The sequence below is a fragment of the Polypterus senegalus genome, chromosome 11 (genome assembly GCF_016835505.1).
Source record: "Polypterus senegalus isolate Bchr_013 chromosome 11, ASM1683550v1, whole genome shotgun sequence".
NCBI classification, from domain to species: Eukaryota; Metazoa; Chordata; class Cladistia; order Polypteriformes; family Polypteridae; genus Polypterus; species Polypterus senegalus.
Window position 1 is genome coordinate 89677096 of NC_053164.1, and position 26077 is coordinate 89703172.

The following is a 26077-nucleotide window of genomic DNA, read 5'->3' on the forward strand; positions in this document are numbered from 1 at the left end:
TAACAACTACCAAACATAGAAAAGAGTTACTAGGCCCAACCTTCTGAAAAACTTGGGTTTAAATGAGCATCCAAGGACAGCTCATCTCAAGTGCATAGAATCTTTTTTGAGAACACAGCTTTCAGCATGTTGCAGATGAGAGAGTAGAACAGGTACTCAAATCGATTATAAAAACCAAATTGTTTATACTGTGCTGCTAGTTACAGGACATATTTTCAATAACAGTGCTGTATTTGAATACATAGTTGATGGTCAGCTCATGTGGAATTTACTGGTGAATGTCTATTTTTTTATTTTAATTCATCTTATTCCTGTTAGGCAGATTTCCAGACTGTGTCACTCTGCAATAAGACCAAATATATATATTTTGGTCAAATCCCATTTTACTTGGTCTCATAATCTTAATCTAGCATTAGGCAAACAATTTTAGTCATAGCCTTCATTTACATAACCTTATTGAAAACTACAGAAAGTTGTAGAGATTCTCTGTGCTTTTTTTTTTACCATCAGCAGTGTACAGTAGTGTGACAACTGAAGCAATCAACAGTTCTCTGCAACTCACTCTTGCAAAATCTAAATTGTTTGACTTAAACAAATCATGGGATGAGCTTATGTATCTGTGATAGTTAATGTAAAAAAAAGTCAGCTGAAACAACAATGCATACAATGCCCACAAACAGTAAAGAAAAATGGCAGGTGCAAAGCAGGTAAGCAAGTACTGTGGACTATGCAAACAGAGAAGAGACATGGATTCAGCAGAGATCTGGTACAAACACAAACATTTAATCAGTGGAAAAAGACAGGCCAAGACTGTGCCTTTTTCTGGTGTGGTCAAATTTGACAGCTTGTCAAAATGAGGTGTTTTTCATTTGGAATTGGGTACTGCAATGAAATGTTCTCAGACACTGTATAATCAGTGAACCCCTTCAATTATCAGTTACATAACTGTAACATACTCTGGGGCAAAAATTTTAATAACGTTACACTGAGTCCTGTAGGACAGCATCAGCCTTACTCAAACTGTGACAAATCTGCTGTCATAACCTTTAAATAGCTTTAAACAATTGCTTTAATGTTTCCATTTTCCCATTAAAGATTGATTTGTTAAGTACTTAGATAAGGCAATTGACTAACTACATTTAAAAAGATTCTTAAAAATTTACTTTGTTAAACAATTGGCAATATGGCAGAAGGGATAGAAATCATGGAAGAAGCTCACATCAAAAACAACAGAAATTGTTAAAGGTTTGGGAGCAATTCATATTGAACCAGAAAAAAGCAGCTGCCTGCCAATACCATAAAACTGAACTAGTTTCCCATCATAACATAAGAGGTTCTGCAGCAACATCTAATAAGACAACAAAACACTCCACAAGACAAAACCACCAGGATCAAAGTAACTGTCTTTGTTGAAAGATAAATAAATCAATATAAAACTGATATACAACTGCGCTTGGGAAAGCAGATCATAACCTGGTTCTGCTTCAGCCTCACTACAAACCAAGAGTGAGGGAGCTACCTACAACCACATGCTCATTCAGGAAGTGGTCCCCTGAGGCAGAGCAAGCTCTGAGAGACTGCTTTGGAACTACAGACTGGGATATACTGCAGGGATTATATAGTGAGAACATTGACTGCATAGCTGATTACATCAAATTCTGTATGGACATTGTAGTTCCAGTAAGAACAGTACGCTGCTATGCTAAAAACAAGTCATGGATTACAAGTGACATCAAGGGCATTTGGAAACAGAAGAAAAGGGCTTTTAAAGGCGGTGATCAGCATGAGCTCAAGCGCGTGCAGAAGGAACTCCGAGTCCAGCTCAGGACGGTGAAGGAGCAGTACTGGAGAAAGCTGGAGCAGAAGTTGCAGAATAACAGCATGCAGAAAGTGTGAGATGGGATGAAGATCATCACTGGCTGCAGCTCGAAGTGGTGTGCCACCATCGAGAGAGACTTGGAGAGAGAAAACCAGATGAACAACTTCTTTAACAGGTTTGACCACCCTAACCCACTCTCACCTCAGAGTACTGCATCCTCCAACCATCCTTCTGCTGATACCAGCATAGGAGAGACATCCCCACCCACAATTGAGCAGCGCAGGTGAGCAGAAAGCCGAGGAGACTTCGTGCCTGCAAAGCAGCAGATCCAGATGGAGTATCGCCACGACTGCTGAAGGCCTGTGTGTTGGAACTGGGGAGTCCTCTACAGCGCATCTTCAACCTGAGCCTGGAACAGGGTAGCGTCCCGAGGCTTTGGAAAACATCTTGCATCACCCCAGTCCCAAAGGTATCACATCCTAGTGAGCTGAATGACTTCCAGCCTGTTGCTCTGACGTCACATGTGATGAAGACCATGGAGCGGCTGCTGTTTCACCACCTAAGGCCACAGGTCTGCCACACCCTCGACCCTCTGCAGTTTGCATACCAGGAGAAGGTGGGAGCAGAGGATGCCATCATCTATATGCTACACCGATCCCTCTCCCACTTGGGCAAAGGCAGTGGTGCTGTAAGAATGATGTTTTTGGACTTCTCTAGCACCTTCAACACCATCCAACCTCTGCTCCTTAGGGACAAGCTGACAGAGATGGGAGTAGATTTACACCTGGTGGCATGGATCGTGGACTATCTTACAGACAGACCTCAGTATGTGCGTCTTGGGAACTGCAGGTCTGACATTGTGGTCAGCAACACAGGAGCGCCACAGAAGACTGTACTTTCTCTGGTCCTGTTCAGCCTATATACATCAGACTTCCAATACGATTCGGAGTTCTGCCACGTGCAAAAGTTCGCTGATGACACTGCTATTGTGGGCTGCATCAGAAGTGGGCAGGAGGAAGGAAGCTAATCAAAGACTTTGTTAAATGGTGCGACTCAAACCACTTACACCTGAACACCAGCAAGACCAAGGAACTGGTGGTGGATTTTAGGAGACCCAGAACCCTCATGGACTCCGTGACCATCAGAGGAGACTGTTTGCAGAGGGTACAGACCTATAAATACCTGGGAGTGCAGCTGGATGATAAATTGGACTGGACTGTCAATACTGATGCTCCGTGTAAGAAAGGTCATAGCCGACTATACTTCCTTAGAAGGTTGGTGTCCTTCAACATCTGCAATAAGATGGTGCAGATGTTCTACCAGACGGTTGTAGTGAGTGTCCTCTTCTATGCGGTGGTGTGCTGGGGAGACAGCATAAAGAAGGAGGATGCCTCACACCTGGACAAACTTGTGAGGAAGGCAGGCTCTATTGTAGGAATGAAGCTGGACAGTTTTAACATCTGTGGCAGAGCAACGGGCTGAGCAGGCTCCTGTCAATCATGGAGAATCCACTGCATCCACTGAACAGTGTCATCTCCAGGCAGAGGAGCAGCTTCAGCGACAGACTGCGGTCACTGTCCTGCTCCACTGACAGACTGAGGAGATCGTTCCTCCCTGACACTATGCGATTCTTCAATTCCACCCGGTGGTGGTGGTGGGGGTGGTTAGATAAACGCTAACATTATTCAAAGTTATTGTCTGTTTTTACTTGCATTTTTATTACTCTTTAATTTAATATTGTTTTTTGTATCAGTATACTGCTGCTGGATTATGTAAATTTCCCTTTGGGATTAATAAAGTATCTATCTATAAAACTGATTTTAAAATGCCTCACAACACTTTTGAAACCTCCTAATGTGAAAATTCAATTGAAGCAAAGCAAGACACATTTCCCTTACCTGGTCCTGAAAGCAGTTAAGCATTGGTGAAGTGACTGTTTCAACACACATTAATCAAAATAATTCTGTTACAGTAATCCCTCTCTATATCGCACTTCGACTTTCGTTGCTTCAATCTATCGCGGATTTTTATATGTAAGCATATCTAAATATATAACGTGGATTTTTTGCTGCTTTGCGGGTTCTGCGGACAATGGGTCTTTTTACTTCTGGTACATGCTTCCTCAGTTGGTTTGCCCAGTTGATTTCATACAATGGACACTATTGGCAGATGGCTGAGAAGCTAATCAATCAGAGGACAAAGTTAAGTTCCTGTGTGCTGATTGGCTCAGCGACGGAGCGCCGAATTCGATCCCGCAGCGTTAACCACAAAGTCTCGTCTGGCTCATTCAGCATCAATGTGTTTCGCTGTGTAAAGAGTTAACTTTTGTGCTCTTCTGTGTTTATCTTTGTGCGTAGTCAAGCCCTTCATTATGGCTCCAAAACAATCTGCTCCTGCTACTGCTTCAGGGGGCGTGCCCAAGTGCCAACGGAAGATGTTAACAATTGCTGAAAAGGTAAAAGTTTTGGATATGTTGAAGGAAGGGAAAAGCTACACTGCTGTAGGACACCATTATGGCATCAATGAGTCCATGATTCTTTTTATTTAAAACGGAGGAAAAGAATATAAGATCTGCCACTGCACTGTCCTTTTAACCAAGGTACAAAACGAGTTGTAAGTAGATGTAATAAGGCAGTAGTCAGGATGGAAATGCTTTAGGGATTTGGATCGAAGAATGCCGGAAGAAGAACAATGGCAGTGCTACGCAGTCGGCTGAAGAGGCTCCTTTAGAAGGGCTGTAACACTCACCTTTGTTCTGCAGTAAAATTAAACTCATTGTTATCAGACAAGTCATCATGTCATTGTTGGTGAGTAACCATAATTAATTTTCTACTTACAGTACTTAGTATTTGTATGTACGTTTAGTGTCACTGTACACACAATTTACTGTACACAATTTTTCTTGCATTGTACGTATTTATTGCTGGTGGCCTGTCTATCATAATGTCTGTAACATATGTGATATCGGAGACGCTCGATATCTTTAAATTAATCTTTAGGTTTTACTGTACAGTAATCCCTCGCTATATCGCGCTTCGACTTTCGTGGCTTCACTCCATCGCAGAATTTAAATGTAAGCATATCTAAATATATATCACAGATTTTTCGCTGGTTCGCGGATTTCTGCGGACAATGCGTCTTAATTTATGGTACATGCTTCCTCAGTTTGTTTGCCCAGTGGATTTCATACAAGGGATGCTATTGGTGGATGGTTTAGAAGCTACCCAATCAGAGCATGTATTACATATTAACTAAAACTCCTCAATGCTATAAGATATACTTCCCGCGCGGTGCTTGATTGTTTGCTTGTCTCTGCCTCTCTCTCACCCTCTCCGACATTCTCTGCGCCTGACAGAGGGGGTGTGAGTAGAGGTGCTGTTTGCACAGAGGCTGTTTGCTTAAAAGATACTGACGCTCCTCTACAAAATGCCGCTTTATTGCGGTGCTCTGCATATTTAAAAGCACAAAAGCACACGTATTGATTTTTTGATTGTTTGCTTTAATCTCGCTCTCTCTCTCTGACGTTCTCTGTGCCTGACGGAGGGGGTGTGAGCAGAGGGGCTGTAAGCAGAGGGGCTGTTTGCACAGAGGCTGTTTGCTTAGAAGATACTGACTCTCCTCTGAAAAATGCCGCTTTATTGCGGTGCTTCGGCAAACTTAAAAGGACACGTATTGATTTTTTGATTGTTTGCTTTTCTTTGCGAGCGCTTGCTCTCTCAAATTCTCCGCTCCTGATGCAGACACTCCTTTGAAGAAAATATATATTTGCATTCTTTTAATTGTGAGAAAGAACTGTCATCTCTGTCTTGTCATGGAGCACAGTTTAAACTTTTGACTAAAGGGTGTTATTTCATGTCTAGAGGGCTCTAATAATGTGAACAGTGTGGGAGAGTTTATAAGGGCTTAAAATATATAAAAATAACTATACAAACATATGGTTTCTACTTCGCGGATTTTCATCTATCGCGGGGGGTTCTGGAACGCAACCCCCGCGATCGAGGAGGGATTACTGTATATAAACAGTGTGTTTACATACATAATTTCAATGAATCCTACCTAATATCTAAGAGAATACAAAAGGTTTATGCTGTATAACTGCGGGGAATATTTATAAACAGTGTGGGAGAGTTTAGAAGGGCTTAAAATATATAAAAATAACCATACAAAAATATGGTTTCTACTCTGCGGATTTTCACCTATCGCGGGGGTTGCGTTCCAGAAGGAGGGATTACTGTACATATAGATAGTGATAAATTCTGATTCGTCATTTAAATTCACTAAAAACTAATGAGAGCTCTCAATGTATTTAATTTAGAGATTAATATAGAAGTCAAATTTAACATTGTTTTTTGAGTATGAGTTAGTAACAGTTGTAAGAGACGGCCGGCAGCTCAACCCTGGCTGGGACACCCATGCGATGGAAGGATGGGGGAAGGCAGATTTCAAGGACACTTCCTCCCCCAAAACACTAGATAGCAGCTCCCCTGGAGTGTAATGGTGCCCTGGATTGCCGCAGGGCATCCTGGGACTTGGAGTTTGGTTTCTCAGTCCTATTGGGTGCTGTGGGTGCCGCCAGGAGGAGCTGTGAGAGGACTGGAGGAGCCATGCCTCATCCATAGCCCGGAAGTACTCCCAAGTCATGAGGACAGGAGCCTCGAAGCACTTCCTAGCTGATTAAAGAACTGTAATTCTCTGATCTAGTAGTGCTGACAAGTCATGTGGACAGAAGAGCAAAAGTACTTCTATTTAAAGGACTGCAGAAGACTGCTATTGTTTATTTAATTGTTTATGGTGGTTGTGGTGCTTGAAAGGCACTATTTAAAGGAGAAAACTATTAAAAGTCTTCTGGGTACTTTTACTTTCTGTCTGTCTGTTGGGGTTGAAGGGGCAACAGAAACCCCTAGCGTTCACATCTGGTGTAGTCAGCAGGATTTTCTGGACATTTGTTTGGCAGAAACTTGTAAAATTAACGTGAACACAAACCCAACAGGCACAGATGCGACACAAGGGAGCCCGTGGAAAAGCCTCACCTTACATTGGGCCACCACAGTGAAGAAAAAGACAAAACAGATCAGCAACACTACAAGGAGACCCACGTTTGGGATTGTCGGCGTCAGTGAAGGGACAGGAAGAGGCCACCATCGTCAGGGAAGGACTCTTCTGGATGACAACGTCCAGGATGAGGTACATGCCGGGTAGGGACTCGAGGATTTTTATGAGTTGGTAAACTTTGTCCCATGTGCGTACCTCACAGACGAAGAGGATCCGGAACACTGGCGAGGACCCCGGAACTATCACAAAGATGAGGATGGCCTTTCTAACTGACACCTGTCCGACGATGAGGGCTTCCAACTGTTTGCCAAAGCAGGACACGTGACCTGCCCTGAGGAATTGTGGGAAGAAGAAGGTCAATGTTATCCCATCTGTGAGGTCATCGTTTCCGCAATGGATTTCAACTCCCCGAAGGGGGAGGTGATTGAATCACCACCTACCACATACAAAGGTAAAGAGGTACAGGATATGACTGAGGGGCCCGCTGTTAAATTAGAACAGGCAGACTGCAGTCGGCCGGGGGAGGAATCCCGGAACCCTATTTCCCGAAATTCCAACTCCCAAGAGTCTGAGCAAATCCCGACAGTGCATGCGCAGGGAAATGGCATGCTTGTTGGCTTAGAGCTGGGGGAACGCAGCTTATGAAGGCCCGAGCCTGTCACTAGCCGATCAATATAATGAATTTGATATACAGGTTGTTCCAGCCTGTACAAGCCTTTTTACAGGTTATCTACAGTAAGAAGAAGATAATCGAGGAGATGGGAGTGACGGCCAAGTCGCCTTTGAGACCGGTGGAAAAGTACCTGCAGCATTTTAGTCAGGAGCCTTCCCAGATGATGAATTTGGCGGTACAGGTGGGTCAAAATGGTACCGTACAGAATAAGGGAACGCAGAGTGAAGAAGGGCAGCACGATTTACTCATATCGGTTGTCAAGTAACCTTGTTCTCCTATAAGTGATAAAGGGGTGATGACCGAATGCTCGGTGGAGGGGTCGGATAAGTCAGAGCTGCTGGGTTGTGCTGACTTCAGGATTGTCACGACCCTTGAGACATCGGCACCAATCACCTGTAAATCAAAAGGGGTACAGACAGTAAACAATCTCTCTCTTACGCATAGAGAGACCCAGACTGTGATAAAACCCCAGATTAAAAAGGAGATCCCAAAAGAAAAGCAGGGATTTCTTGATATAACAGCGTGTAGAGCTGCGAGCGCATGGGCATTAGAAGGATGCTTCCCTCAGGGACAGGGAGACACGGTCCACCCTCAGCAAACCGAGGGGCAAAGCAGGTATTCCCAGCCTGCTTCCAAACCCGTAGGACATGAACGTTAGAATGGAGGCAGCTGTGCTATGAATGCCGCCAGCCGGGCCATTTATAGAGAGAGTGTCCATGAAGAACCGGGGAGATTGTTAAAAGCAGACAGTGGTGCAAAATCTCAGCACAGTTCTCCTGTTCTTGTTTTTAAGGACAAAGCCAAGGTCTGGTCACTGCAAACAGCCCCTCCTGGAGAAGGACAACCCTCACAGGGCAGGCCTTTTTGACCTACGGTGCTCAGCCGAGAGAGGGGCAATGCAAGAGTCGGTTGGCAGCTGAACCCCACCAGGACACCCCTTCGATGGAAGGATAGAGGAAGGCAGATTTTTCAAGGACACTGCCTTCCCAAAACACTAGATGGTAGCTCCCCTGGAGTGTAACGATGCCCCGGATTGCTGAAGGGCATTTTGGGACTTGAAGTTTGGTTTCCCAGCCCTGTTGGGTACTGTGGGTGCCGGCAGGAGGAGCTGTGAGAGGACTGGAGGAGCCATGCCACTTAAATTCTCTGTCTGACCCTGAAGTGCTGACAAGTACCGTGGACAAACTATTTAAAGGACTGCAGAAAACCCAGCAAGCGCACCGGAGTTGGGAGGTAGAAGACAGAGCTTGCTGGGAGGTGTGGAGGAGAGAATTATGTTAATTTATTGTTTATTGAATTGTTTATGGCGACTATGGTGCTTGAAATGCACTATTTAAAGAAGAAAACTATTAAAAGTCTTCTGGGTGTTTTAACCTAGTGTCCTGAGCGTCTATCTGTTGGGGTTTAAGGGGCAACAACGACCCCTAGCATTTACACCGTCGATAAGAAAATAATTTAAGTATGATCTTACAATGTACTAAAAAATTCATTTAAGCCAATAAACAATGTTATGCCACAAGTCAATACAAACGGACTTATAGTGTTCTTATCAGTTACAAATCGCTGCTTAAAAAAAGCTCAGAAACTGAAGATTTCATATATATTCAAAAATTACCTTTAGTTGCTTTGTGAAGGTCTCTCTCCAACATGCAAGTTGCACAGCTGTGCTGTGGACAGCGAAATCCTTTAGACTCAAAAACTGGTGTGGAGTACTTGCGTACACAAGACTCATGATAAAACCGGCCACATCCAGTGACTAGGCAGCGCTTCACCTCAGACCCTGATGTTCCCGACATCTTACAAGAAAAGCAAGTATGAGCACCTAAAGAATGCATGATGAAAGACATTCTAAGCATCAGAATGAAGAAGTTAATGCATTGATGCACATTTAATAGCAAGTAAATTATATTAATTCACACATCATCAAAATAAAATAGACATTCCTCTCCTTTACATTTTGGTTTGCGATGGTTGCCTTAGGTAATCCTCTAGCCCCAATGGCTAGGTTTATGGCAGCCTTTGTAGCAGAAAAGATTGCCACTTAATATAATGTTATAAACATTACATGCCATGTACATCTTACTACTTACAATGTCATATTAGATCAGTATTTAAAACACAAACAGACAATTTAAGAAATGTATTTTTGCAGACTGATATAACTGACTGCTATGCCATACATAAAAAATATATTATATACAGAGACAACATCTATTAGCTATAAAAGCTATTATTTAACAAGGCATTCATAAGTTCAGTCTTGGATGATGATAAATTGGTTTAAAAGTGCAGAACACTTTTTTGCTTAAATGCTTGTTTTCCAAGGCAAACCAGTATAAAAAGAAGTGTTACATGTCATTTGCATAAAAAAAATGTATAGAGTAGGGAAGTAGCTGAAGTCTTTCATGATTCCTTTATTAATGTTATGATTGTATTCATATCTTCTTGAATTGTTTTGAAAATGTGTTCTATAAAACAGAGGAAGGAGATTACACTGAAAATCTTGATGCACTCTGAATGCCATACTGCTCTCTAACTGATAACACTTTGGCCAATGAATGAAGTAACAGTATAATAAAGAGTATTAGATAGCAAGCAAGATGTCTTCAATTAATTCCTAATATTTCACTTTTGAGGTGACACAACCAAAAGGACATTTTTTGATGGTCGCTATCAGATCAAAGTAAACTTTTCAGGACCAGCTAGATTTTAATACTTTTTATAGTGAATCCAGTTTTGTGTCTTTATACCAATACTCACAAAACGGAGCCTTTATGAATACAACTATTGTCTTAATTATTTCATTAAATTAATATTGGCTATTAACAGTAAAGGCTTTTTCTTTGCTTGTCCTTGGGTCAGATTCCAGTCTTTTCTTCAGTTAATTTCTGAATAAGTTAAATTTGGTTTTAACAAGGAAATCGTATACAAACATCTTGGACAATAAATAGCAGGTAAGGCTTCTTAAGTAAAAACATTTCTTAGCAATATTGAAGGAAATCTTTAAATGTTAGCCTAATATCTACTTTTCACTCTCCAAAGACACTGTTGTATGTTAACTATTGATATATAAACTTTATTACTTCCTTATTTTGTACAAGACTGTGTTAAAAATGACTGCTGTGGCAAATGGGAACACATGTTAAATAATTTAAGCTGTCAAATATTTATGTAAGTGCAGGAAAGACAGAACAAAATTAGTTATAACTGTGTAAAGAAAGTATAATAAAAACAAAAAAAGGACTGTTTTGGAAATATTCTTTAGTTCCCATTTTAACAATATCCCTTAAGATAAAAGCTCAGAATACAAAAGATAGCACATTTATGAACACTTTCAATATTTAAAAACTAACAGCTTTCCAAAAATATGATAGAAACATGTAATATTACTATAATGTTTAATACCTTTTTTGCATTCCAAGCAGATAAATTTTCCTTCAGAGAGTTTGTTCATCCCAAGGCATTCAAGGTGGAACAGTCTAAAGCAGTCTCCTTCACATGCAACAAGGGTGTCACCATAGCTCTCACAAATCTGACACCCAAAAAAAAAAAAAAGAATGAATGAATTCTGACAGAGCTTGCCCACTCAAGGTTTTCTTCTAACCTGAATAGTATGTGATGAAGCTAACTTTTTAACCCACATTTGTATCAATGGGTTCATTTTAGTAGGTAATAAATTTGTTTTACTCAGATCTTCCGCTGTCTTAATCAAAACCAATTAACAATATATTCATAGTGCAATATTTCAGGTTACTTGTTTCCAGTGCTTCAATGTATTTCTGTATAAGCATTAAGCAGAAAAATGAACTAAATTAAATTTCCTCTTTTGCTAATTAGCATATACTACACCACTAACTTTAGTAAAACTATGATTGTAATCTAATCTTAAATTTATGTTTACTAAAAATATTCTTTAACGACTTCTGACTGAACTCACCTGACATACTGTGTCTTTTTTGGCAGTGTTTGATCCTTGCCTAGATAAACTAGAATCCACAGACTGTGCATCAGAACCATCCACATCAGTTGCTGCAGGACTTGTAGACTGTTTACCCAACTAAATAAAGGATGTAAGCAAATAAGCAATAGAAACACAAAATACATATATTAACAGTTAAAATGTAATGTGCCTCTTATATCATTACTATTTATAACTAATCCAAAAAGATAAACCTATGATCTCAATAAAATTTTAAGGTATAATGTTAAATTTTACATTGCAATGAAGAAACATGGAGCATACTCAAAGTTGTTAAATAAATGCAAAAAATATAATCTCATACTTTAAAACTACATAATGCAGGCAGATATACTGTCCCTTACAAATGTGTTTCTATTAACAGAATGTACTTTTTTATAAGCTACCTCATCTAATGCAGCAGATGCTATCCAATATTTTCCATTTTTATAATAAAGTTCATTATTGGTAATTTATCATAGGAGGAATATGGGAAAAAGGGAGCTTCTGGCTCTGGATCAGAAGAAAAGATAAAGCGTTGGGGAAAATAAGGATCATAAGAGCTGAATGGAGGGGTGGTAGGGAGACGTCTCTGTCGCTGCTCCACTGCCTTCAGACATTCTGGGATTAGAGGAGTGAAACATCAGTGACGGGTGGCTCCTGGCCGATGACCCTGCACCCAGCAAGGTGGCACTGTTGCAGGTGCGTCAGGAAGTAATGCCAGCAAGTGGTCCCACCTGTGCTCTCGTTTAGTTTGGGTATTTAGTGCAGTTTTATTTAGCACATGCATCATTCACTTTCTGGGGATGGTTTAGTTATAAAGAAAAGACAATTTCTTACAACACATTTCTGAAAAATGTAGTATTAGCTGAATGTAAACTGCCTTAACAAACAAGTCACGTATCTCATGGTAATAAAAGTCTTTGAAATTGCTCGTTTCTCTACTGCAAGCAGCCTTTCCACTGCTTATGTCTTTCAGATCAATCTTGAATGCAGCATCCCTAGCCCCCTTCAGGAGAGCAGCCCTGAGTTTTTTTAATTCTGAGAAGATAGAAATGGAGCAGAATTCTGATTGAAGATTAATTAATAATAATAATGAATTACATTTATATAGCACCTTTAACAATCCCAAGGTCGTATTACAGGAAAAAAAAGGCTTAGCAGCGCAATGTTCAGTGAAGAGAAACGTCTCTAAGTCAGATTTGAAAATAGACAGGGGGAGAGCAGTCATTAAGAGATTAGGGAAGAGAATTCCAGATTTTAGGGGCCATGGCACTGAAGGACCTGCCTCCTAAGATGGAAAGTCTGGTGTGTGGAAAAGCAAGTAGATTATGACTAGAAGACCTGACAGAGCGAGAAGGAAAATAAGAGGTCAAGATGTTACTAACGTAAAGCAGGTCAAGGTTATGCAGAACTCTGAAAATGAGAAGCAAGATTTTGAACTTGATACAGAACTGAACTGGTAACCAATGTACCTGAAAAAGAATGGGGGTGATGTGAGCAGAATATTCTGTATAGGTAAGAACTCCAGCTGCAGAATTCTGAATATACTATAGCTTTTGTAAAGACTTTGATCAAGTCCAAAAAATGACAGAATTCTCATAATCAATGTGAGACACAATGAAAGCATGAACCAAAGTTTGTATATTATTATTAGTAAGAAATGGGCAAAGAAGAATAATGTTACAGAAGCGAAAGAAGTCAGACTTGGTGAGAAACTTCATGCATCTAGACTAATGGACTTTAGCAGCAGAAAAGAACCTTCGAAGAGCTTGCAAGTAAATGCTCACTACCATTACCTTCCTTCCACACTCTGCACCAGCTCATTTCATGATGGGTGCTATCCACAATGATTCTGCTAAGTAGTATTTAATTTCTCACACTTCAACCCTCTTTATAATCTGCATTTTAGTTGTTACAAATATCGCTTTACTCTTCCATTTATTACTTTCTGAAAAATATTAATAGAAATGCAGTATATATGAAAAAAACTAAGCACTCTCCTAAAATAACTTTTGCATTCTATAGTACTTATAATATCATATCAATATCAGTGATAGACAATAACTATTACATCACTCTAGCAGACTGGTACTTGAATCTCACAATTATTAGAAATACACAGTCCAAATAATGGTTAATGGGGTATAGCAACACAGTTTATTCCAACACAGACAGGTCTGTAAGTAATCAACAAAAGCAGAGACAATTGTAGGTTAGCTTCAGCCTTCAAGGCTTAATCTACTTCTTAACCCATTACTTGTTCCTGGGAAAAAGCCTTTTTTTAGTAGTCTAAAATAATTGTTTTTAGTTTTTGGTAACCTAAATTTTCTTTTTTAATATCTGGAAGTTTACAACTTACTTTTGTATCACTTCAAGGTATTCACCAGACTTGCACTGCTTAACTTTTAATAAAAACCCGGAGAAATTGGAGTGTTCTAAAACATTTGAACAGCAGAGAGAGAGAGAGAGTGTGAGAGTGTGTGTGTGTGTGTGTGTGTGTGTGTGTGTGTGTGTTTGGGTTGCACAGTACAGCAGTACAGTACCAGCATTTCTTTAATTCTGGTTCCAGAAGTTAATGGTAATTCTCAAGCACCTCGCAGGGAGTCTTTTGTTAGCACAACTGGAACGCCAAAGGGGACTTGTAACAACTAAAGTAATTCAATCAATTAATGCAGGAGTAAAAGACAATACAGTGCCTACAGAAAAGCATTCACCACCTTAGAGTTTTCATATTTTATTGTTATACAACATTTAATCAAACGATTCAATTTTTTTTTTTTACACTGATCAATTCAAAAAGACTCTTTAATGTCAAAGTCAAAGCAGATTGTTGCAAAATCATGTAAACTAATTACAAATATATAAAACAAAACAATTTACTACATACAGTGGGTACGGAAAGTATTCAGACCCACTTCAATTTTTTACTCTGTTATATTGCAGCCATTTGCTAAAATCATTTAAATTAATTGTTTTCCTCATTAATGTACACACAGCACCCAATATTGACAGACAAAAAAAATAATTTTTGAAATTGTTGCAGATTTATTAAAAAAGAAAAACTGAAATATCACATGGTCCTAAGTATTCAGACCCTTTGCTCAGTATTTAGTAGAAGCACCCTTTTGAGCTAATACAGCCATGTGTCTTCTTGGGAAAGATGCAACAAGTTTTTCACACCTGGATTTGGGGATCCTCTGCCATTCCTCCTTGCAGATCCTCTCCAGTTCTGACAGGTTGGATGGTAAACGTTGGTGGACAGCCATTTTTAGGTCTCCAGAGATGCTCAATTGGGTTTAAGTCAGGGCTCTGGCTGGGCCATTCAAGAACAGAGTTGTTGTGAAGCCACTCCATTATTTTAGCTGTGTGCTTAGGGTCATTGTCTTGTTGGAAGGTAAACCTTCGGCCCAGTCTAAGGTCCTTAGCACTCTGGAGAAGGTTTTTGTTCAGGATATCCCTGTACTTGGCCACATTCATCTTTCCCTCGATTGCAACCAGTCGTCTTGTCCCTGCAGCTGAAAAACACCCCCACAGCATGATGCTGCCACCGTCATGCTTCACTGTGGGGACTGTATTGGACAAGTGATGAGCAGTGCCTGGTTGTCTCCACACATACCGCTTAGAATTAAGGCCAAAAAGTTCTATCTTGGTCTCATCAGACCAGAGAATCTTATTTCTCACCATCTCAGAGTCCTTCAGGTGTCTTTTAGCAAACTCCATGCGGGCTGTCATGTGTCTTGCCTCTCCTCAGTGTGTGGAGAAAACCTTCTCCAAAGTGCTAAGTACCTCAGATTGGGCAGAAGGTTTACCTTCCAACAAGACAATCACCCTAAGCACACAGCTAAAATAAGGAAGGAGTGGCTTCACAATAACTCTGTGACTGTTCTTGAATGGCCCAGCCAGAGCCCTGACTTAAACCCAATTAAGCATCTCTGGAGAGACCTAAAAATGGCTGTCCACCAACGTTTACCATCCAACCTGACAGAACTTTTTTTTGTCTGTCAATATGGGGTGCTGTGTGTACATTAATGAGGGAAAAAATAATTTAAATTATTTTAGTAAATGGCTGCAATATAACAAAGAGTGAAAAATTGAAGGGGGTCTGAATACTTTCCGTACCCACTGTAAGCATTAATTTGACACACATTTGTATTCAAGGGGGTTTCAGTTACCTATAGCATAAATGCACCTGCATCTGGAAGGTCCAGCTTGTGATAAGTCAGTATCATGTTCTTCACAATGAAGAAAAAATAACTCTTTGAAAAACTTAAGTCGGGAGTCATGGATACAAACCAAGTGATTGTGTATGAAGGCTAAAGGCTACTAACAGACCTATGGCAACTGGTAACCAACTACTGCCCAGTTGCTTCACCAGTAAAAACTTTAAGGAAAAGCAGTAATGCAATTGATCATAAAAAAACACACACACACACAACATCTTGGCAAGAGCTTGCCAGAAGGTGCCATCAGCTTTAAGAAGATTCAATAGTTTGATAAAAATTGAAATTTCTTGGCCATCAGACTGTCATTTTTGGTGTAAAACTAACATGACAGATTATCAAAAATTCACCATCCTTACCATAAAGCATGGTGGTGGCAGCATCAAGCTATCAATATTCTTCTCTGCAGTAGGCCCCAAAAGACTAGAAAGGGTAGAGGGTAAAATGAAATTCAACAAAATATAGGGAAATCCTGGTTGGGGAACTGATGCTGTCTGCAAGAAACCTGTGTGTTAGGAGATCGGTCTTCCAGCATGACAACAACTTCAAGCATAAAGACAGATCTAAACAGGAATGGCTTAAAACCAACAATGTTAATTTCCTAGAGTACGAGTCAAAATCTAGATCTCAGTCCAACTGAGAATTTGTGGCTAAACTTGAAATAGGCTAGATCAGTATTTTGCACACAAATAGGCAGAGTCATGGGCTACTCCTGGTGGGTCACATGTCTAGTTTGTATTCTTTATAATGGTGAGGGGTCATGGTGGGTTGTCTGTTACCATGCTCTATATTTCTGTTCCCATTTCTGACACACTCAATTCAACAAAGGGGAGACCCCCCCCAAACCCCCCCTCCAGCATAAATCCACTGTGAAGATATTCTTTGATTCTCCAAGGGAAACGCGGTCTTATGATTGTCTTCAATTAACCGGTGGGAGGGCTGGGGGCAACCCTCACCCTTTGTAGGTAGCAAAGACACGTGAAAAAGTGGGTTTCAACATCAATATTAGGCATTGAGGAACATTATGCTAGATCACTCCTGATCTCCAACTTGACAGAGGTTGAGTAGGTTTGCAGAAGAAGAAGAATCAGAAAAAATTACAGTGTCCAGATGTGGTAATAGAGATCTGTGAACACAGACTCAAAGCTGTAATTGCTGCCAAAGCTGCACCTACTAAATGCATGACTTGAAGGGTGTAAATATTCATACAATTAGTTTGAATTTTATAATCAAAATTAATCTAGATCTGTTTGAAAAGATCTGTTTTAAAGAGTCTTTTATTTGTTGATCAGCATCAAATAGAGCAAATTAAACAGATTGTGATTCAGTGTAGTATAATAGTAAAATGTGAAAACTCACAGGGGGGTAGTTTTTTTTGTTTCACACTATTTGTCTTTGAAGTCCGACCCAAATCAATTGCAACCTTTAAAGAGTTCAAAACTCCACCAGAGATGCTAAACCAGGTTGAATACTTTAATACAGGAGAACTATACTTTGACAATTTGTGCTAAACTCCATATACTTGGAAAAAGCCAGCCATGGAATGTATGAAGTAAGTCTTTCTGTCATATTGCTCCTAAAATGTGATCTGATCTTCCACCAAGTAATAATTATTAGTTTTATGAACTTGAACAACAGTTATTTTGAGGTCCACTGAAATGTCTTTTGACTAGGTTGTGATGCACTTCAACATATAACATACATAAATTTTGCTAATTTCTTTTAAAAGTATATGGCTCTTCAAATCCACATTAGAATCTTATTTCTTTGATTGTAATACTTGATGCCAATTATATTCTATGCAAGAGGCACCCATAGCTTTACCATCTTCTGACTTGAAATTTTCAACAAAAGTCTCAGAAAAACATAAAGCAATAAACAATCTAATGTGTGCTATTTGTTTAAGAAGATTGTCATGATCTCTATAATGTTGGTTGAAGATTAAGCCTCAACGTAGAAAATATACATGCAAGAACACCAAAATAAAAATCACATTTATACATGCATGTATATTAATACTGTATATAGTTTTCTGGATGTCTAGTGAACTGGCAAAATTGGAGGTTTACAGCTCAAAGCCCCAGTCACTAGACCAACAGAGGAGTAACTTAAAAATATCTTCTCAAGCCTGTATAACTTTAAAAAGAAATTGAATTTAAACTTACAGTTCTTGCAACATTCCAGAACAATTTGTAAATACAGTATAACAGGATTCATGTGTTTCCCACTCTTACCTGTGGGTCGTTCAGACCTCTTGAGTCAGAGTCAGATGTATCTCTGTACTGAGAGCTAGCCATTTCTACATCTGTTGAAGCTCGACTCCTTTTCTTTAAAGGTTTGCAAGAATCAGAAATTTCACTAGCACCTAAAAAGTACATATGTAAAAATATCAAGTATACATGAGGAGGGCAGGAGTACCATTACAAAAACTGTTTCACTTTCTTTGAAAATCTTAGGAGTTTGTTAATAACAACATGAAGTACTCAAACACAATATAGTTTAATGAAAAAGCCTTAGTGAGATGTCAAGCAAAATTACACCTTTCATTGGCTAACTAAAAAGATTACAATATGTAAGCTTTCGAGGAAGGGGCTTGCATATTGTAATCTTTTTAGTTAGCCAATGAAAGGTGTCATTTTGCTTGAGGTCTCACTACATCCATAATGGCTAACATGGTACAACACCCTAGTGATAAAGCCTTATAAAAATAATAAATGTGAATAAACACACACTTAAAAAAATGCATTTAGCAATGTCTCAAAGCATTTTGCATAAAAGCAGATTTATCACTGAACATCCTTAATCCAGTTTAAAAATTACAGAGATTAATCATATTCCTATAGAACTGAGACAGAAGTCTGAACATAGGAATAGTTAACTGCAAGGTATACTCATTAACACATCCACAGTTACCCAAACTGAGCCTGTAGTGCATGGCAGATATAATAAATAGTGTAGTATGCCACTGTGATTTGCACTTTAAATGGTTATGCATACATACATCATTTTTGCTAAAATTTCAAACAGGTTTAGTTTCTATTTAAAGACACTTATACTTGGAGTATTGGAGATTATGTAAACTTTTAAATGTAAACATATAGACAGACACACACTAAAAATGAAGATCTAAAACTGAAGGCAATGCAGAATTCTCTGGTTACAGAGAGATAGGGCATGTAGGGGATTGTGTTGTTTAATGCGTTGGTACTCAAATTTAGTCTTGGTGCCTACTATAGGTGAATGGTTTCGCTTTAACCAACTTCTTCTTATAACGGGACTACTTTAAATAAGCAAGATGTAATTTTCAGTTTCTGCTTTTTGGCATCAATCCAAAAATTGCAAAACTAATTTTGTATGATGAATGAAAAGAATGATTTTCCTGTTGCTTCAGGCATATTGAAGCAGTTACTTACTAATAAGCATGTTAACAAATATGACACTGAATTAGCAACAGCCTTTCAGCCTTTAGTGTCATTTGCCCGGGTGTCTGCTTCACTTGCTGTTAGTTGTTATTACTTGCATACAACTAAGAGCGTAATCTCCAAGAAAAGGGTTAAGTTAACTAGAAAAGACCCAATTATGTGAAGCATTTTAAGCTATAGCAAAACCACAAACATTTCTAAATGTCTCATAAACATAAAATCATATTGCTGTGCTTTTCTGAAGAAAAATAAGAGAAGAAAACATACTAGCTAAATCTTAATATTTATATTTAAACAACAAGATCAATAAAAGGTAAAATGACTTAATGATTCCGAAGCTATTTAGAATAAAAATCCACAGAGACAGTAGTCTGAACGTAATACATTTATCTATATAGCATTTTTACCATCGGTTTAATGGACCAATTCTTGCAAACAATATTTTAGTAAGATGATATAAACAGAACTAATATACCCCACACTACTCTTTGTCTGTCAATCACAGAGTTTTAACATCTTGACTACTTGTCCTTTAGAATTCATGACTTCTAGACTTAAGAAATGGCAAGGAAATTGCCTATACCTCTGTTGTACTAAAGACTCAAGCTTTGGTATGTTGCTACCTTAACAACTGGTCAATCTGAGCAGTTAAAGACATGCTAAGTGATATTTTTCTTTAGTATTTAATAGTTTGTTTTTCTTTGCCACTTTTTTTGGGTTATGATGGTAAAATAGAAGGTCAAACCAATTCATCACTCAGCCATAACACAACCCAAACTTAATCAAGACAATTTTCATAAAATATAGCCAAAAAATAAAGTACAACAAATGGCACATTCTTTATATTACATCTTGCTGAAATTATAGTTTTTGTTTCTTTGCTTCATTAAAAAATACCTCCTTTGCACAAGAAACTATGTTAAGTATGGTATGGACCGACAAAAAATAGAATATAACAGCAGATGGTATATGATGTTCACAATTGTGTTTCTTGGTTTGCAAGAACAATTTTTAATGATTGCACAGAAAACAGAGCAGATTCACACATTAAAGAAATTGTCCATACTTTTCACAAAGTACACTAGTAAAGAACATCAGTCTTACTAGGACACTAAGATGGTGTAAACATTTATGTTGATTTGGATTCCAAAGATTTCAGAGTATTAAAAATAATTAAAGCTGAGTGAGTATAAACAACTTACTCTAACTGTAATGTTACATAAGAGATAAAAATTGATTTTCTAATTTAAAGCACGTATCCTACATAGGACACAAGAGTATACACATACTGTATTTACATACAGTACAATACAGAGATATGTGAAGATCATATTTACATGATTTTTCTGTTGCTTCTGTGACTGCAGAAAAATTGGGTTTGATTTAATTCATAACAAGTTACGCATAAAGAAGCCAATAATGGCTGAGGAAAGTCCTGTGATATAAAGGACATACAGATATAGAAGCATCCTGCACTGAATGCAGTTTCAAATATTTAAAGAATTTCATTAAATGTTATATTTTTTAAATTGTTACTTAAGATAATGGTGTGATGAACTGATCCACTGCCCAAGAACTTGGTGTTGGTCAGCAGCTAAAGATCATCCTTAGCACATATAGTAAAACTATATATTAAAAATTCACAAAAACTGCCTGTAATTTTCATATTCATATATAAAAACCTCACATCTCACATTTACATGTACAATGTTTACCTCTGTAATGAAAAAATGCACTTAAGAATTAAGTTATGATAAAGTTTAGAAATTCAATCTAATTTACTTAGATTTTTGTAAAAATACTAGCCAATTATTAAGACAAAATTACCTTTTTGAGATCCAGTTTTTAATGTTGCTTGGGGCAAGGTCTCTGCCTAAAATAAAAAAAAAATAATAATTATCGCATTAATTATCTGTAACAAACAATAATTAAGAGTAAGCAATGGTTTAGAATCAACATTCTTTATTGTTTTCAGTAAACTACCTGTTCTTTCTTAACTTTCTTCTTAGGTACAGGCTCAGCAATCTTTTCAGACTCTGAACGACTTCTCACTGATCGTCTCTGCTGTTTTCTTTCTAAGGATAAACAGGGGAAACAGAAAATATGCAAATGAAATGTGTTTTTCTTCTTCTTTGCATTTAGACAATTCACATTGATCAATGAGGTTGAAATGTCAAAAACATATGTATGTCTAAATCTGATTTTCACAATAATTCAAAAATGAAACTATAAAATTCTCAAACATATGAAAATTATTTACTTATTGATATTTCATATACAGAATCAACTTGTAACTGAAGCACCAATGATGAAAGCAGTAAAAACCGAACAAACATCTTTGGATTTCTGAATATCCAGACAATATGCAGGAATATGCAAATATTCATTCAGTTACACAGGATAAAAAAAAATGTAAAAATTGTTATTTTGTTACCCTTTACTGAGATTCAATATTATTACTTCATTTTCAAAACCTTCTTTAATAAATTTTGCATTCCTTGCTAATTCACTGAGGCCAATACTGTTTTAATCAAAAAATACTTCATTGAGAAAGGTAAGCTCAACATTACGCAATGAGACTATTTCACATTGGCCAAAAGCAAAAGCTTTCGATTTCATGACTTGCAACATTTGTAAACTGTTAAATTACAGGTAAATGTACATAGTAGTACTAAAATCTGCCGGGTTGACCGAGAGCTTCCTAAAAGCCTCTAAGAACATAATAATGATTGTAAACCTGAAAACTTTGGCAATTATTTTCACATTATAAAGATTTACCACAATAAGCACCTGGTGGAGTTTCAACAGCCATGGAATGTTGTCCTAAATTATGTTCACTCCTCCTGCTCATTTGACAGACAATAGTTTTTTCCTGTTCCCTCAATGTAACTTCAGGTTTACTTGCTGCAACCTGCAAAATGTGGGAAATTGAATGGTTATTACTACTGTCCAAAGAGCACATTCGTTTTTGAGGTTTGGCATATTAACAAAAACAAAAGGAGGGCTACATAAGTAAACTGTAAGACTGAAAGATCTACCCTAAATGTATATCTAATAGCATCAGGCCAATATCAAAAGACAAAGATACAATTTAATGAGCAGTGTACAACGCTAACCTCACCTACCTTGTGTTGCTCTTCTGACCTTTAGGGAAAGGAGGGATGTTTAAGTACTTGCATATTACTTTGATGACAGGCACCATTTCATGAAACGATAGCTATGGAGAGGTGCTTTCAAATAATAATGAAGGTATTCATTTCCTTATAATCTATCTTTTTGAATAAAGATCATGCCATTTTTAAAAAGTGACCGAATAATACATTTATTTTCCTCACTGATATTAAGGTCAATGCAAGGTAAACATACAAGTGTATATCACATAAGCTACCCGATGTATATATTAATAAACATCTATACAGTGTGGATTAAAATAAAGAGAACAGAACCCAAGAAAACCTCCCCTCCCCAAACATATGTCCATCTGAGGTTACATTAAAGAGTTCTCCCTCTTCAATATAGGCAAGTCAAGTTACCCGTGGACCATAATCCATCTGCTCAAATTTGTCTTCCTCCTCCGCCTCTTCCTTTATTTTTAATGGTGCTGGAACTTTATCAGGCATAGGGAGAGCTTCACAGTGCTGTAGCTCCACACTCACTTTTTTCATGGTGATACAAGGGGGAAGCAACTTTCTGGCAGCAGCTGTCTTCCAGGGGGGTTTTACCACAGATGGGGGCGGCAACGGTGGCTCCTCAGTGGTGCTTGAGGTGCACTGCCTTCTTGGGCGTTGCCGTCTGTTCTCAGGACTGGGTTGTGTGGAAGTTACTTCAGCTGCAACTGAAGGTATTGCATCTGTCACAGAGTCAGGCTGAGGGCTAGCTGCAGTCCTAGACCCACGTGTTTTCTTGTTATCCAATTTGGCAGCTTGACTATTTTTTTCTGGCTGAGGTGGGAAATGTTCAGGTTCTTTGTCCACATAAATAAATGTATAGTTCTCAATTCTTTCCTCTCTTGTCATCTGAAGTGCATCCTCTGCGTGTCCAATGCCAATATCCCACTGAGCACGCTCTCTTTGTGGGATAGGCCTCAGAAGCTGGGAGATAAAGAAAAGGACAATGAGGCTAACAAGGAAAAATAATACTTTAAAATTTAGAAGTATCAGTTGATGCCCTCTGTAGTCAAAAATAATTTCTTTATATTTACTACATACCTACTATCTATTCCTTGTTATTATTACCTTTAGGTTCACTGCATTTCTACCGTTTTTGTCTTTTTATACATATGGAAACATTTCTATATAAATGCAATAGTTAATTCTAAAGCATAGTGTTCTGGTTACTTATAATTTCAAACCCTGAATATTAAGGTATAAATACTAAGAATACTAATATAATAAAGAATCCAACTACAACCAATAATTTACCTGTGTCCAAATATCCAAAGAACGGTCAGTGTACTCCCTCAGTATTACAGGTACAATATAACCTTATCTGTATAAACACTTAATAAACAAGTGAGTAAGTGAGTGGAGCACAATTGGGTTATTAGTGTATTGCCGATAACGTGTGTTTATTGGAGCGCAGAGCAGGAATACAAAGAAGTACTGCAGGATTTTACTTCTATTGCGGTCCATGCCTGTGTATGTTCTTCTATTTGTGTCCAGGTTCTTATCGCCTGTATATTTGCCGCCCAGTAATAAAACTGGAAGTTAGGTAGAGCCATGCCACCTTCTGCCTTTTGTCTTTGTAGGGTCGCTCTTTTGATGCGTGGATGTTTAGAATTCCAAATAAATGAGGTTATTGTTGAATCTAATTGCTTAAAGAACGATTTATTAATGTATATTGGTATGTTTTGAAATAAAAAAAGGAGCTTAGGAAGAATATTCATCTTAACAGTGTTAATTCTTCCAGCTAGTGTGAGATGAAGGGTTGACCATCTATGCAAGTCTTGTTTAATTTTTTCCATGCAGACGACGAAATTTTGTTGATATAGAGCTTTATGTTTACTTGTGATGTTTACCCCGAGGTATTTAAACTGTTCTGCAATGATAAAAGGAAGGGTGTCTAATCTAATATTATATGCTTGCGAATTCACCGGAAAGAGTACACTTTTATTCAGATTAATTCTGAGACCAGAGAGCTTTTGAAATTCTGTGAGTGCTGCTAAGACTGCAGGCACAGAATTTTCTGGGTCCGATATATACAGTACCATGTCATCTGCATATAATGAGATTTTCTGTTCCAGTCCTTCTCTGCTAATCCCCTTTATCTGATCAGTATTTCGACAATGTATTGCCAGTGGTTCAATGGCAATTGCAAACAGCAGTGGTGACAAAGGGCATCCTTGTCTTGTGCCACGTTCTAGTTTAAAGTAGTCTGAGCAAATGTTATTGATGCAAACTGAAGCTTCTGGGTTAGTATACAGTAATTTAATCCATGCACAAATGTTCGGGCCAAACCCAAACTTCTCCAAAATAGTAAAAGGTATTTCCATTCAATCATGTCGAATGCTTTTTCTGCATCCAATGATAATAATATTTCTGGGGTGTTTGATTTAGTTGGTGAGTATATTACATTAAACAGGCGTGAAGATTTGAAGATAAGTGTCGGCCCCTAATAAATCCAGTTTGGTCTTGTGATATTACGAGGGGAGCACTTTCTCCATCCTTCTAGCTATGATTTTAGAGAGTATTTTAACGTCGTTATTCAGAAGTGAAATTGGTCTGTATGATGCACATTGTAATAAGTCCTTATTTTGTTTTGGAAAGACAGTGATTAGTGCTTGGCGAAAGGTTTGTGGAAGAGATTGGTTATCTCTGGCTTCTGTAAATGTTGCTAATAGGAGGAGAGCTAGCTGAGCGGAGAATTTCTTGTAAAACTCTGCAGGGTAGCCGTCAGGGCCTGCTGCTTTTCCACCTTGGAGTGACTTTATAGCATCCAGTAATTCTGATAATGACAGAGGTTTATCGAGTTCCTCCACACTAAAAGCGTCAATTTGTGGTATCTGTAATTTATCCAGAAATGCATTAGATTGTATATTGTCTTCTTTAAACTCAGTAGTATATAGGGATTTATAGTAGTCTCTAAAAGTGTACATTATATTTTTGTGTTCGATGATTTTATCTCCATTAGTGTTAGTAATTACGAGATTGCGCTATGCATCTTGCTTGTGAATTTGTTGCGCTAAAAGCTTATTAGCTTTCTCTCCATGTTCATAATAATGATGTCTGGATTTGTAAATTAGTTGTTCGGTTTCTTTAGTTGTCAAGAGGTTTAATTCTGAATGTAGAGCCTGCCTCCTCTTATGTAGAGTCTCGCTTGGTAGTCTGGCATGTTCTTCATCTATTTTAGTAATTTACTTTTTATCTCTGCTACTTTCTTCGCTTCGGATTTATTTCTGTGGGAAAGATATGAGATAATCTGTCCTCTTAAGAAGGCCTTAAGAGTTTCCCAGAGTATTCCTGCAGAGATCTCAGGGGATGTATTTGTCTCTAGAAAGAATTCGATTTGTTTGGATATAAATTCAGTACAATTCTCGTCAGCTAATAGAAGCGGATTGAGGCGCCATCTGAGGGGTGAGTGTATGGGGCTCGGCAATACACTAATAACCCAATTGTGCTCCACTCACTTAGAATCTGGAACCAATGTAGAAAGCATTTTAAGACGGAGAAGCTTCTTTCTGTGGCACCCCTGCAAAAGAACCACCTCTTTCAACCCTCACAAACATATGCAGTTTTAATATCTGGAAAAATTTGGACTTAACTTGTTAAGAGATCTTTATATAGACAACGTCTTTGCATCCTATGAACAATTACAGTCCAAATTTAACATTCCAGCTACAAATTTCTTTCACTATCTTCAAATCAGGAACTTTGTTAAACAGAACCTTCCAGATTTTCCTCATCTTGCACCCTCATCCACGCTGGAAAAAGT

General features: G+C 38.3%; 1 protein-coding gene across 5 annotated transcripts in view; it reads right to left on the minus strand.

The window, feature by feature from the left end:
- Positions 1 to 26077, minus strand: part of nsd3 (nuclear receptor binding SET domain protein 3) — a 167926-nt gene that overhangs the window by 62182 nt on the left and 79667 nt on the right. For 3 of the 5 annotated variants that reach the window (XM_039769236.1, XM_039769238.1, XM_039769240.1), the window contains exons 5-12: positions 22681 to 23238; positions 21926 to 22058; positions 21131 to 21222; positions 20975 to 21020; positions 17960 to 18090; positions 11482 to 11601; positions 10950 to 11076; positions 9160 to 9366 (exon numbers count right to left, since the gene is read on the minus strand). In XM_039769236.1, the coding sequence (XP_039625170.1) occupies positions 9160 to 9366; positions 10950 to 11076; positions 11482 to 11601; positions 17960 to 18090; positions 20975 to 21020; positions 21131 to 21222; positions 21926 to 22058; positions 22681 to 23238 (1414 nt within the window). The remainder of the gene's footprint in view (positions 1 to 9159; positions 9367 to 10949; positions 11077 to 11481; positions 11602 to 17959; positions 18091 to 20974; positions 21021 to 21130; positions 21223 to 21925; positions 22059 to 22680; positions 23239 to 26077) is intronic. The other 2 variants (XM_039769239.1, XM_039769237.1) reach the window with 2 other exon arrangements.